Raw genomic sequence first — 15,277 nt, forward strand, 5'->3', positions numbered from 1 at the left:
TTGATGTAACGGTCGGAGGCCCGCTCGCGTCATTGGCGTCCTGTTTTCCGTCGAGAAAGGAAGTCAGATACCACCTTTATCTGCGTATTACAAAAGTGTTAAATTCTGGTTGAACGTAAGTGTAAAATATCTTCTGTGCTTCAAGGTGGGTTCATTGCGGTGAAATGTAAGTACAGCTTTGAGTTTTTGAGTGATTTTAGAATAATATAACGATTTTATCGTTCGGTACAAATTAATTAGTCATTAAAAAGCAAAAGTTAATTTGATTGTACATGTTACTTTCTACCCTCAAAATTTTTATTTTTATTAAAATGTTATAACAAGATTTTTCAAGGCGATATTTTACTACCCGTCTCTTATTATTTTTTTAGCCATACATGTGATTTTAAAGTATGTATTTATCGGAAATATTTGTATAGGATGGACGACTTTATCGATGAGCAGCAAAATGTGGAGTACGTTCCTGCATTGGCTTCGACAAGTGCAACGTCAACGCGTGAGACACGGCAACAAGCAGAAGATAGACGGTGTACTAAGCCCACGGATGCTTCAAAATCTAAAAGAGCCAGGTCAGTGGGTAGCACGTCATCAAGAAGTAGTAGTAGTTCAAGTAGTAGTAGTTCAAGTTTGTCTACATCATCTTCCGATGCAAAAGCAAAACGATCTCGTCGCCGTAAACGCAAGCATGGTAAAAAAAGGAAGGGAGGAAAAAATAGTTATGATAAGAACCGCCTGGATAAATTAACGCAGGATATAGACGAACTGCGCCGACATTTAAATTTTAGTGCTCCTAGCAACGAACAAAGTTCTTACAATGACCAAGAACCAATTGTAGACGATAATGTAAGTGGTATCTTGTATAGCGAATTTGAACAACCTGCTGAGCAAAGTCAATCGCCTTTTCAATTTAACTTCGACTTTGAAACAAAATTAAAAGAATCTGCTATACCTAAAACACCACAACATTTCTTAAAAATTCTTGATGATATTCAATATTTTAATAAAAGTGAATGGTCTGAAGTGCGTTATGCAGAAGTACAAAAATTATACAACCACACACCGGGCTTTGTAGATTTAGAAACAAACGATGAAGTAAAATCTTATGATCAATTGCGTAATTTGTCATATAATGATAAAGCTTATGCGGCTCTTTCTTTTTGCATTCTTAAACAAAGGGAGGCCCTGCAAGCCAGCCTTAAAGACTTAATTTCCTGGGCTAGTAATGAAACGAATTTCAGTGTTGAAAATATGCATGATAAAATTAACGACTTATTCTCAAAAGGTGAATATGCCAAAGTTTCTGCGGATTTATTACAATTAGTCTGTGGACATCGTGCCGAAGCCATACAGATGCGTCGGCAAGGTTTGATTAATTCAGTACGTGACCCACTGCTGAAAAACACCTTACGTAAAATACCCCCTTCCAATAAGCACCTTTTTAATGAGGAATTATTCACTACATTTCTGCAAAAGAACAGCGGTGTCAAAAAAGTCTTTATGCCACTGAACAAGACCAATACTGGCCCTGTTTCGCGAGCAGGATCCAGCAGGTCAATACGCCACCCCTCGCAGGGGTTGGCTGCTTTTCATGGGCCCTCGCAGGGTACCACAAATCAAGGATGCTGCTCCTCCCGAGCTCATTCGCAACATTTTTGTAATCAACAATCCTCGCAGGGTATTTTCTGTAACCAGCCCTCGCAGGGCTATCACTATAATCGTCCCTCGCAGGGACAACCTTCGCTAAATGCAACAAATCGCACAGCACAGGCGACTAGAGGTTCCTTTCGTTCGTGAGGAGGTAACACGAGCAGCAGAGGTCAAAATAAAAACGAACGCAAGCGCCCTGGAAATAGAACCGACTTCGACTCCAATAACAAAAGACGAAAATACTGACTCGACGTTCAAGGCCGGGCAACTGCTTCATTACTACCGCCAGTGGGAAGAAATGGGAGCTCCAAAGTTTTTACTACAGATAATAAAAGGGTATCGGATACCCTTTCGCAAAAAACCTCCCTTAGTCTTCCCCAGCATCACAAGCGTAGCTTATTGCACTCCAGAATCAGATGCAATGACGGAGATAATAGAAAAGATGAAATCTCAGAGAATTTTAGAAAAAGCTCAGCTCTCCCCAAGTTTCTTGTCCACGATGTTTCTGATAGCAAAGAGCGATGGCTCGAACCGGCCTATATTCAATTTAAAAGCCCTGAACCGATATGTTATAACCGAACCATTCAGATTGATAAATGTATTTCGAATACCAGAGTTCCTGCAACAGAACGATTGGCTGTGCAAAGTGGATCTTTCACATGCTTACTTTCATCTACCTATAAAAGAAAGTCACAGGCGATTTCTTCGGCTGATTTACAAGGGAGAACTGCTACAAATGACTTGCCTTCCCTTCGGCCTAAGTACGGCTCCGAAAGTATTTGCTTCATTGACCAATTGGATTGCTCAAATTCTGAGGCAGAAGGGTCTACGAATAATTGTGTACCTGGACGACTTTTTAATAGTCCATCAGGATCGATCCACGTTACGAATTCACGTACAAATGCTCCTAGACCACCTGCGTTACCTAGGCTGGCAGATAAATCTAGAAAAATGCTCTCGTTCCCGAAAAGAGTCTAGTCTTTTTAGGTATCCTTTGGGATCCTTGGAAGAACAAAAAATTCCTTCCAGAAGAAAAAATGAAGAATATAACCAGCAAGATACTTCCTTTGCTGAAAAGCAAACGAGTAAAACTTCGAGAATTACAGAGTGTTGTGGGGCACTTAAACTTTGCAAGTTTTGTTGTGCCCAACGGCAGGTTGCATTTTCGAGAACTCCTAATATTCCTCAACTCTTTACTGAACAAGCCTGCAGTAGTAGCACAGTTACCAGAAAAAGCTATAACAGACCTAAAATGGTGGCTCCAAAATTGTCATCAGTGTTCAGCAATTCACCTACCACCGCCGAGCCATTTCATAACGACAGATGCTTCCGATCTAGCCTGGGGAGCACAAATCGACGGACATTCAATATCAGGGACATGGACCGACGAAGAAAAAGCCTTACATTGCAATATCAAGGAGATAGATGCTTGCGGTCCTGAAAGTTCTAGAGAACCAAGGTTACCTACTGCGTCAGTCGACGACGTTACTCCAATGCGACAATCGCACCGTTGTGACTTACTTGCGGAACGAAGGCGGAACAAGATCTGTTCCTCTGTTGGAGCTGACGGCCAGGGTTTTTCACCTAATCAGTCTCAATCAGATTCAACTGTCGGTTTATCACATTCCCGGTCTCTACAACAGCCATGCCGATCATTTATCGAGGCACCGGCTACCGCCGGAGTGGCATCTCCTAGAACATTGCGTAGAAAAGATATTCCGCAAGTTCGGGACACCAGTAGTGGATCTCTTTGCATCTCGTCGGGCGCATGTAGTTAGCCAACTATGTGTCACTGGAGATAAACGATACAATAGCCCTATATCACGATGCTTTTTCTCAAGTATGGAACTACAGCCTAGCTTGGATATTTCCACCACCATACATAATTCCGAAAGTCCTGTCTCATTTGAACTCGGCGATCGGAGTGTACCTGATAGTGGTCCCACGCTGGGAACGAGTTTTTTGGCGAGCCGATCTAAAGTCACGAGCGCTGGCAGCTCCGTACACGATATACAAACTGGAACAGAACCTCATAGATACAACGACCAACCTTCCACCTCCCAAAGTCCAGGAGATGACCTTGGAGGTCTGGAAGTGTGGGGGTGGTCAAGGAATTTAATCGAGTGGAGTAAAAATCAAAGGCAACTACTCTTATCTTCCTGGCGTCCTTCAACTCGCAGAACGTATCGAGCAGCCTGGAATAGATGGTTAAGCTAGTCTAAGAAACATAAATTAGATCCTTTTCAACCGGATGGTTCTATATTAGCTAGATTTCTAGCTGACTTGCATATAATTGAGAAATTGTCTTATAACACAATTTTACTACATAAATCCGTAGTTGCTACACTTTGTAATGCGAACCAGCCTACTGACTTAAGTTCTCATACATTAGTTAAACACATTATCAAGTCGATAGCTTTAAAGAAACCAGCTAATCGAAAGCCTCCTATATGGGACATCAACGTGCTAGTTGATTACATGCAGAGTATGCCCATAGATGAAAACAATACTTTCGATACGTCCAGACATACGGCGGCGCTACTGTTGTTATGCTCCGGTAGACGAATTCACGATCTAACATTACTTTCAATAGATTCACAGCATTTAGTCGAAAACAATAATAGTTTAGTGATGTGGCCAATTTTTGGGTCAAAGACGGATAGCTCTGAGCATAGGCAGTCAGGTTGGAGGTTGATTTCTAACTCTGAAAACAAAAAGTTAGATCCAGTTTTTTGGGTTAAACAAACTATGAAACTTCTTGAACCGAAACGTTAAGCTTGCAACTGTACAAATCTTTTCATTAATATCAGAGGCAAACCTAAAGCAGCCTCACGTACCGTAATTGCCGGCTGGTTTAAATCGTTGCTGAAAGAAGCTGGTATATCTGCCTCGGCTGGTAGCGTAAGATCAGCGGTAGCATCTAGAAATTGGGCTGATAATCTTCCTCTAGACGAAATTTAATCACGAGGAAATTGGAAGACATGTAACACATTTGCTCGGTTTTATAAGCGCGAAATCCAACCACAACCAGCTAACAGTAGTGTTACCAGTTTATTTAACCCAATTGACTGATTTTTTTTGTTAAAATAATATCGTTTTAATTATTATAATTATTTTTAATGAAAATTACTGAATCACATTACTTTTTAAATACATTGAGTATTTTTTGTTTTGGTTATACATCGATTACAATAATTAAATACCAATTTTAAAGTTTATTTAACTATTAGCTTTCAAAAGAAGAACTTAAAAGATTTATTTTTGTAAAAGTTAATATGGTATAATATAGTATACTTGGTTTTCAATAAATAGTTTTTTATCACACATCCCATTTCGTGAACCTTTCTCTTGTGTTCCTTTTATTTTATGTGGCTATCATTCACATTGGCGTCCACTACCACCAGGCGATAACAAACATCTCAAACAAGTAAGCTTCAAATAACGGTCAAGTTTTTAATAGCAGCGTTTTACCTGAAAATAAAACGCTTATTAAATACTTACCTTATTTGAAGCTTACATTTTTAACTCTGCCTGGTGTTTTTCGATCCAATAACGCGAGCGGGCCTCCGACCGTTACATCAAATGTCGTGGCCTTGCCTGGTGGTAGGTGGGGATGTGTGCGAAAGAGACAGACATATAGGGTAGAAAGAGAGGTGAATAAGACGGAAAACAGTGGAGGGGCCTATCTCTCAAACAAGTAAGCTTCAAATAAGGTAAGTATTTAATAAGCGTTTTATTTTCAGGTAAAACGCTGCTATTATTATACTTATTTAGTCCGAATTATTCGCACTTGTATTTCTAGTATTTTTTTATGTACCTACCAATAACCATTATACGAAGCCGCGAGTGAAAGCCTAATTAAAAAATTAATCAGTAGTACTTATGCGCGAGTATACCCATGCGCAAACGCACCCCCTCCAGTTTCTTTCAGCGTTCTTTTTACATGACGCGAACTATATTTGAGTCGTTAGTATCGTTTTTATAAAATATTGACGGATATTCTCACCAAGTGTCTAAATACTGCTAAACACTCTTGTACGTTATATGACTCGGCAACAGCGTCAGAGAATCCGATCTGCTTGGCTAATTCGCACAGACATCGTCTATTTGTCACCGGTACTAGATCCTCACTAAAACATTGAAAATTTTTCAGGCTTATTAATAAAGCAATAACGGAAACTTTTTACGTTTTAGTACATATATATATATACACAGACTTTTTGCCATAAAAAGTATGAAACGTGCAATGATTAGCTCGTCACTAAAAACTCACTTCACGCATCACTGTAAAACGTCACTCTCTCTGACCTGTCAGCGGTACTTTCACGATTTTACTGTCCATATTTTTTATACCACGTGCCTTATATCTTTAAGAAGTAAACTTAAAAAAAAAGAGTGAGCTCCTTGTATCTTCACTAACTTATATCTCCCTCTCAACTTCCGCGCGCCTCGCCCTATCCCACTTTTCGAAGAGCCCTCGTCACGCATGCACCAGCTCGCTCAAGTCAAGCGCGCGTGAAGCAGTTAAGTTCAAAAGACAGAGCAGACGCGGCCCAGCCAGCGCCCCCGTCACGCATGCACCAGCTCGCTCAAGTCAAGCGCGCGTGAAGCAGTTAAGTTCAAAAGACAGAGCAGAGCGGCCCAGCCAGCGCCCTCGTCACGCATGCACCGGCTCGCTCAAGTGAAGCGCGCGTGAAGCAGTTAAGTTCAAAAGACAGAGCAGAGCGGCCCAGCCAGCGCCCTCGTCACGCATGCACCGGCTCGCTCAAGTGAAGCAGTTAAGTTCAAAAGACAGAGCAGAGCGGCCCAGCCAGCGCCCTCGTCACGCATGCACCGGCTCGCTCAAGTGAAGCGTGAGCAGCGGCCACCTGTGGAGCGCCTCCTGCGTGAGGTGCGCGCAGAAGTGCGCGTAGGTGTGGCGCGGCGCGCGCGCGCACGTGTTGAGCAGCGCCGCCAGCCCCAGCGGCTTGAGGCGCGCCAGGTGCGTGCGCCAGCGCTGCTCGTCGAACTCCACGCGGAACGGCGCGTTCTGGTCGTGCGTCAGGTCCAGCACCTGCGCACAATAAAAATAAATAAAAAGTATTTAGTGCTTTTAGAATAACAATAATAACCGAACTGGTGTAGCGGTACTAGTAATCGCCTAAAACACCGACGGTTTGAGGGTTTGATTCCCGATCGGAGTTGATATTTCATTTGTACAAAATGTCTTTCCGGTTGGATAAGCGTCCTCGGAGAGCGCTTTAAGTTGTCGGTCCCGGTTGTTATCATAAATACCTGATAGCGATCGTTGCTAATAGTAGAGAACACATCCACCAACCCGCAGTTTAGCAGTGTGGTGGATAAAGCTCCGATGCTTATCCTGCATGGAGAAAAAGGCCTATGCCCAGCAGTAGAATGTTACAGGCCGAATGCGTATGCGCTTATTGAATATCTGTATCTATGTCCAAAAAATATACAAATGTTATTAGCACTGGTGGTAGCAAATTCCTCCCGGGAACTCTGGTCACCTCACTTACCAACAGGAATACAACCACTGCTCGAAAGTAGTATTATTTAGCTATGATCTTCTTTCTGTCGGTCTGCTTCATATTTTGAGTAGAAAATTTCCTGTTGTGCCCTACCTCAATTTAAATGTACACTCGCGTGCAACTGAATCGACTCAAGCCGTATATTGGTATATAAGTTTGATTTTTCGGAAAATGGCTTATCCGATTTTTGTAAAAGTTTTTTTATTCGAAAGACATATATTTTTTTTTCATAAACATACCAATTTTCAAATAAAAAATGACAAAACTTTTTGAATAAATACGGTCAAACAGGAGCATTACAGAAATTACTCGTTGCGGTACCGACGAGTTGCGAGACTAAATCATGTATAAAAGCTCACATGACCCATATTTCTTATCAGTCACTTGTCAGATGTTGGCAGGTACACATCTCCTTAAGCTCCCAGTATTTTAATCGCGATCCAATGGACACTACCTCAGAAGCAACGGCCCAAGTTGTAGCTTTGTTGCAAGCGGGCCATAATCAACGACAAGTCGCTCGTGAACTTAACACGAGCCAATCAGCTGTTTCACGAGTATACAAAAGGTTTCAAGAGATTGGTGGCTTCGTTCGGAGACCACAAACCAATAGACTCCGGAACACATCTGAGACAGACGACCGCTTCATTGTCTCAACTTCGTTGAGAAATCGTCATCTCACGGGCGTTGATTTGCAACAGAAGCTCAGAAGGGTTCGAGGAGTGGCTGTCAGTCAGCGGACAATTAGAAGACGCCTGAAGAAAGCCAATTTACCTCCTAAACGGCCAGCCAGAGGCCGGAAACTGACCGCAGCTCACCTTCAAGCCCGACTTCAATTTGCTCGTGAACACCTCAATTGGACTATTGATCAATGGAGCTCCATTCTGTTCACTGATGAGAGCAGAATGTGTCTCCATGGCAACGACAGAAGCGACCGAGTGTACAGGCGTCCAGGGGAACGGTTTTCGCTATGCTGTTTCGCTGAAACAGTATCATATGGCGGTGGTTCAGTCATGATGTGGGCTGAAATATCATATGAAGGGAAAACCGAGCTTGTTTTCGTGCCTGGTGGTGGTCGGAGTGGTGGTCTAACAGCTCAAAAGCACGTGGAAATCATTCTCCTCGATCATGTTGTACCTTATGCAGGGTACATAGAAGAAGATTTTCTATTGATGCATGATAATGCTCGGTGCAATACAGCAAGTGTTACTCGCCAGTTTCTTCAAGAGGTGCAAATTGAGACGATGATATGGGCAGCCCTCAGTCCTGATCTGAATTGCATTGAGCATTTATGGGACGAGCTCAAACGGAGGGTGCGAGCTAGAGATACGACTCCATCAAGCATCGTCGAGCTCAAAACTGCGCTAGAGGAAAAATGGAATACGATACCTCAAGATTTCATCAAAAAATTGATAAAATTAATAAAAAATCGCATGCAAGCCGTTATAAAAGCTAGGGGAGGCAATACAAAGCATTGAAAATTTAAATTTTCTTTACTTTTATCAAAAATAATTTTTTTATTCATTATGTTGTTGTTTTCATTTTTCTTCATTTTTTATGCATTTCTGTCAAATTAAATTTTATCAATAAATACTCAACCGATTTTTCTCATTCGAATAGCATTTTTTAAGAGAAAAGATTAGGCTTTCAAACAAAAAAAAAAAACAAGAAAATCGGATAAGCCATTTTCCTAAAAATCGAACTTTTATACCAATATAGGGCTTGAGTCGATTCAGTTGCACGCGAGTGTATATATATGTATTATTTATCTCTTTATAGTGAATAAGATTTAAACCTTATTGTTTGGCGAAGCACTCTAATGAAAAGAAGCTTTTATGAAACCAACAACACACGACCATGAAGAATTATATGGATAGTTTATGTAAATGACATATTTCAATTCAGTTTATTTTCTTTCTTATCTATACCTGTAGTGAATCATGAAGTCGAATGTAGTTAGTCAAATTTGCGTAGAATAGATAAGCAAGTATAATCACATCAAGTTCATACTTCGACAATCGTTGAGGGCTCTGGGTTTTGTTTTACGTCATCATCTTGATCTAAATTCGTTTGGCTCTGGTGTCCCATGGATCCGATGAGACTTGTTTTACTGGAGTTATGCGACGTTGGACTAGAATTCCTTAGAAAAAACACTTTTTCAGCTGTAGGATTTGGCCATGACAGTATACCTTTCTTATCCACACAACAAAGAGCCTTAAAAAAATTAAATTATTTAAAGAAATATGTATTAAATTCAAATAATATAGCTAATGAATTTACACATCATATAATTTCTAAAGGCGGATTTATATTTGACTGACGTGTCGTATCGTGGCGCATCGGAACAGAATCGCTATCATACATTTTGTATGACAACGTGTACATTGATGTGTTGTGACATGTCGTGATGGCTTCTGATGTGTCGCATCAGAACCGATCCTGGTTCACGTCAGACGAGCAGGTTGCAAGGAGTGCTGAAACGGTGCAATCACGACACGTCAGATTAATGTGAACAGTGCTGTGTTATGACGCGTCAGCGTCACTTGTTTATTGACATAAATTGCAAAATGATTGGATGAATCCAAAAGCTCCTCCTGTTTCTTTCTTTTTTTAAAAGAGTTGCCAGCATTGATAGTTGAATGTTTTCTTCAAAATCTGAATTAGTATCCGATGGCACATAGAAGAACATTTAAACGTTTGACCTTTTCTAGAGCTGCGGCTGTAGATGATTCAAGATATTGTCCTGATGTGTTAGAACACCTAACCTTAATAATGTAAACGGTAGCCATCACGTCATTACACGAGACGTGTCGTCACGTCAGTCATATATAAATCCGCCTTAAATACATAATGTAACTTACTGATAATGAACCTAAAACATGAACAATATTGGCAGTTCTAGTGACCATATCTTCCCTTCCAATGAGAATATTCCAGAAAGTTCTTCCCAAGGTCTTCAATGCTTGTGGCTTAAGGTTGGACTCGCTGAGAGCTTGTATCAAGGGATCGCTCGGATCCTCTGATATGGAACACGATTTTGGACGAGTGTACTTTTGTCCCGTTTCTGATAAAAGTTTAAACCTGTAAAAAACAAACTCATAAATATTCATAGCTTAGGAAGATGAATACAAGATGTGTCTAACATACCTAGCTAAGCCGTAACAGTTAAGTGTTACCCAAGCAATTGGAAAGACGATTTGTAGTAAGGGCAGTGAAGCGGCTATGATCTGTAGAAAGTACACCTCGGTCCAGTGCGTCACGCCGGGCAGGTGGTACAAGTAGCGTATCAAGCTAGTCACCACCATTACCAGTATCACGAACGGCAATACAATACCTTCTATTATTTTTACTGTGCACTGTTAAAAAAGAAAACGTTTTATGTTTAAAATTAACAGAATAAAAAATTAAGGAAAAACTTATCGTGTAAAAGGTTTTTCGTTAAAGTGGTACATACATAATATTAACATTTTATTGTTTTAATTTTTATTTGAATATTTAATATTACAAATGTAGCGTAACGCAATTTGGCGTTGGGGGAGGGGTCTAGTAACAAAAAAAGGCGGGAGAGAGGTTCGAATATTGTTTTTTTACCGACGGAAGTAAAATCTGAGTTGGCAAGCCATTTTCCGTATTAAAAATTTAATATTATAAGTGTTTGTTTATTAAATAACATTATGAATAAATAAAATAAACAATATACTCATGTATTGCGAATTAGAAATCGTCTTTGCCATACCACACTATGTCTGGGTAGACAAAATACCAATATACTTCTTATGATCCGGAATCAATAGGAGGATAAGGTGTGTCACCAAGATTGCTGAAGCAGTGCCTTTCAATTTTTTGGTAGAAAGATTGATCACAAAGGACGTACACCATCCTAGAATTGTCGATAATTTCCTTAACGACTTAAATTAGGTAGACCAACAACCAATAAGCAACATTAAAAAAAGTTTGGATATATGACAATTATCTTACGTCACGTCTAATTTGGCCTTTCCTTGTATATGACATTGGTATGGTATTGGAACCCTCCTGGCAAAACTAGATGCAAACGTCGTAAAGTTATTGAAGTTATGGCTCGGAATAGCACATTCAGCTGACCGTTTATTACTAAATTTACTAAACTAACTATATTTAAGGATAAAAACAGTGTTGGGATGAAGTTAAAGAAGCCATCGGAACTTTATAAACACCTCAGAGTTACCAAAATGCATGTCTTGGAACAATCCCAGGATGAAATAGTCTCATCTTTACCAAAAGACAAATGTGTTATAGAGCTTGGTCAAGACTTTAATTTCATAAACAATTTATGGCGGGTGCACAGTTTAATAGACAGACTGGGTTCTGCAAAGTAAAAGGAATACCGAGAAATAATACGATCTGTAGAAATATTTCTGAAACAAGATGAAAATGAACAACTATAAATTGCACGCAACGAATTTGGAAATGCAAAGTGAGCTACCAAACCATTGGTGAGTTCTGCATCCCGTTAGCCCTGAAATGGCACATCTTACTATATGATTGGTATCCTGCCCTATTAAAATTCTATCTTAATGCCTTCCAAATGACCCTCCCAGATTAAAGTAACCTGATGGGGGATGGGGATGATAAGATGGGGGAAAGCCTCTGAAAAATCTTGCTATACTTTTGGTGGGGAAGTAGGTACTGCTAGGCCTTTATTGATAGGTTGCAAGGTGCTGCTTGATAGGGGTTATTACTCACGTCGACATGATAGAGTACTTGAAGTCATACGTGTAGCAGTAAGTCTTTCAGTAGCTAGAGCCCAAAAAGGATTGTCCACAAATAAACGACAAATTAAGTTTATAAAGGATGGCTCAACTGTCAACTCTAAAAGCAAGCCTTTCTCAATCACAGGTATGGCACCTGATTGGACTATTTTAATGGATACGCATGACACGCACTATAAAATCTCAGAGGATGTTGGTGTTTCGTCATCCAGACCTGACATTTTCCTCTTTTCTAGACGCTTTAAACATATAATACTAGTAAAGCTCACTGTACCGTGGGAAACCAATATTCCTAAAGACCACACAATAAAATTAAATAAATATTACGATTTAGTAAACGAATTAAACAAAAATGATTATGTGGTTAATTTATACGCGGTAGAAGTAGGAGCGAGAAGTATACCAGCAAAATTTCTCTATAACCTTTTGAAATACCTTGGCCTATCGAGAACTACAGTAAGTTCTATTTTAGAACGAGTGTCTTAGAGTGTACTAACAGGTTCCTACCAAATTTAGCTAGGCAAGGCGGGAGCCTCGAGCAGTGAAGGTGAGCGTTGATGCGCATCTCAAAGGGGGCCTCCTTAAACCTACACCCAGGTCGCAAGTCCTGGGAACCGCTCAGAGTTTCTCCTTCTGCCACACGATGGATGACCCGCATGGTGAATCCATGGAATGCCAAGAAGTTTGTCTCTCTCCCTCTTTTAGGTAAAAATGGTCCCTAATGTTTTACAAAACTTTTGGATTGTAGAGCACGGGGGAAGGGTTGTACAGAAATTAATATAATAACATAATACTGTAATATATTTTTGTATTATTAAATTTCTACACACACATATATTCTTATTCTATAAAAACAAAAAACAAAACTGCATAAAACCACTCTAGACTAATTAAGTAAAGGAATAATAAGCACATTTCAGGCAGCACATACAGGACAGACTCACCAAATACCTCTGTTTCTCAAATACAGTCACTGGTCTTGTGGTAGCTTGCTCTAATGCCAACTTCAGATTTTTCAAGAACGGTGTCTCGCACATTATGTATTCTTTGTTCGGATGTGGCACTCTTACTCTTGGAACGCTAAAATGTTCTTTTGCCTGTAAAAGAAAGATTGACTAATTGAGAGTTTTTTTGGTATGTAGTAAAAATACAAATCACACTTGAAGGTATTTTACCATAAATATTTTTTAGTGACAAAAACTGAAAATTAAAAATATTTCATCAAAATGTGAGACTCTACAGTATGTATTTCATTAACAAACTTTAGTTATTATAAAATAATTTTTTATAATTAGTCATTGTTAAAATTGCAAACTAAAAAATTCTATACCTGAGACCCTGATAAAAAGATTTGTCCAAAGAAAAGTTCTGCATCGTCAGATTCAAGACCTCTACAGTGACCTGGAGCCTCTTGACCTGGCCTAAGAACAATTACATCACCCTCCACCAGAAGAGCCCAAGGTAAGTTGACAATAATGCCTTGAAAACAAACAATTTTTTAACCAGCTTCAAAAAATGGAGACTATTTGATCATATTTTTATTACAGGAAAATGTCTTAGAAAGGTAAGTTTGCTACAAATATTATATTTTCAAAAACAGACATCTAAAAAGTTTAACTTTTTGAACAAAATTTTTGAATTGTTTCTAGTGACAAATACGGTCAATTTAAGAGCCATTTCACAATTTTACGCTCTGCAAGTTTAGGTAAATTTGGTCGCATCGCGCGAATCGTACGAGCCGTCGTCGAGCATCTTTGTGCTAGTAAGTATAGTGTGACAACCAAAAGACCATCTTGATCATTTTCTAATGTATAATAAAAATTAATAACTATGGTATAAAATGTTTTTTACATAATTAATTTGTTAAAAATTTCAAGTATGTTATATAACAACAGTCAATAAATTTAAAATAAAAATAAAAAATCAATTTTATGAAACAATTTTTTTTAAATTGATTTAGTTTTTTCAGTTTACGAATGAATCTAATATTTATGATATGAATAAAATAGCATTTTATGACATCGACACCGACAAACATATTAATTAACAAATAACAAGACAAACAGATTGAAATGCCTATTTGTATTGATAGTGTGAGAAAAGAAAATTAAATTATACATTTGTCTACAGAAATTATCATTATATTATTTTACAGTCATTTTCGTAATATGTTTATTTTGTTTATATTTTATTACGAAAGTATCAAATGCGGTTTATCCGCTATAACAACAGGCGCTTGGCGCGTGTGAGCGAAAGAGACGGCTACGCAGAATTTGGCGTGGACCTTACCTCTAAGAGCGCTAGCGCTCGACTGATTTACTGAGCTTGATGCGTGGTAATATATACTATCTTTTTATTATTTAATATAAAATGTATTAAAAATAATTACATCTTTTAATTATTTTTTTTGTATTCCTTAATGATGTAAGTTTACTTTGATGAAGATAGTTTGTTAAAATTTCTTAGTTTTCTAAGAGAAATATCGCTTTTAAAATTGTACTTATTTGGAAAATATTCATAACTCTAAAATTTTTTTATCGTTTAATAGAGATACAAATGGAATAAAAATCTATGATAGTGTGCAACAAAATTATATTCCACATATTATGATATATTTTTAAAATGGTTTCAACGTAGAGGTTATTGAAAAGTAGGACTTCAAAGTATACATTGCGACAGTTTACCCAGGGAGGAGGCTGATGAAAAGGTTAATAATTTTATACACATAATATAAATCAAAATTCTGATCCGACTATGGACTACAACAAAGGTTGCTTTATTATATTTCAAGAATATAAATTACATTATTGCATCCAACACTGAGATTAACGACGTCAAAATATTAGAATTTTGCGGATTGTTACCGATTTTTGTGAAATGGCTCTTAATCCTTATCAAACCAGTCTAATGAAATGTAAATTTTATGATACTATTTTCAAAAAATATCACACTACAAACTAGTTGACTTTCGAAAATTGTTGTATGTGATATTGTGGAAAAGAAGACTTAGGGCCTATTTTATCAATTGTAGATAACACCATTTGACAAATTACAGTATCCGACAGTAAAGCTATAATATAATAACAGTATAAACTATATATATTTATAAGATATTTTTATTCCAATATATTAATTTTAAAGTTGTCGTTTATTAATGCAAATAAGCCCTTAACTAATTTTGAAAATTAAATTGTATTAGTTAATGAATACCATCTCTGTAAGTCCACTGCAGTATCACGCAAGGGGAAAAGGGAGCACACAAGTGTGGATAGTGATTTTCTTTCCAATGACATTTTTCTATAGCTTCGTCAATAGTTTCTGCAATAAATATTATAAAATAAGCCTCATTCAAAT

General features: G+C 38.4%; 1 protein-coding gene across 1 annotated transcript in view; it reads right to left on the minus strand.

The window, feature by feature from the left end:
• Positions 1-15,277, minus strand: part of LOC123657508 (transmembrane protein 94) — a 35,986-nt gene that overhangs the window by 20,040 nt on the left and 669 nt on the right. The window contains exons 3-10 of the mRNA XM_045593048.1: positions 15,134-15,241; positions 13,254-13,402; positions 12,868-13,020; positions 10,320-10,528; positions 10,034-10,253; positions 9,183-9,386; positions 6,516-6,700; positions 5,654-5,777 (exon numbers count right to left, since the gene is read on the minus strand). Coding sequence (XP_045449004.1) covers positions 5,654-5,777; positions 6,516-6,700; positions 9,183-9,386; positions 10,034-10,253; positions 10,320-10,528; positions 12,868-13,020; positions 13,254-13,402; positions 15,134-15,241 — 1,352 coding nt within the window. The remainder of the gene's footprint in view (positions 1-5,653; positions 5,778-6,515; positions 6,701-9,182; positions 9,387-10,033; positions 10,254-10,319; positions 10,529-12,867; positions 13,021-13,253; positions 13,403-15,133; positions 15,242-15,277) is intronic.

The sequence above is a fragment of the Melitaea cinxia genome, chromosome 10 (assembly GCF_905220565.1).
Source record: "Melitaea cinxia chromosome 10, ilMelCinx1.1, whole genome shotgun sequence".
In the NCBI taxonomy this organism is placed as follows: Eukaryota; Metazoa; Arthropoda; class Insecta; order Lepidoptera; family Nymphalidae; genus Melitaea; species Melitaea cinxia.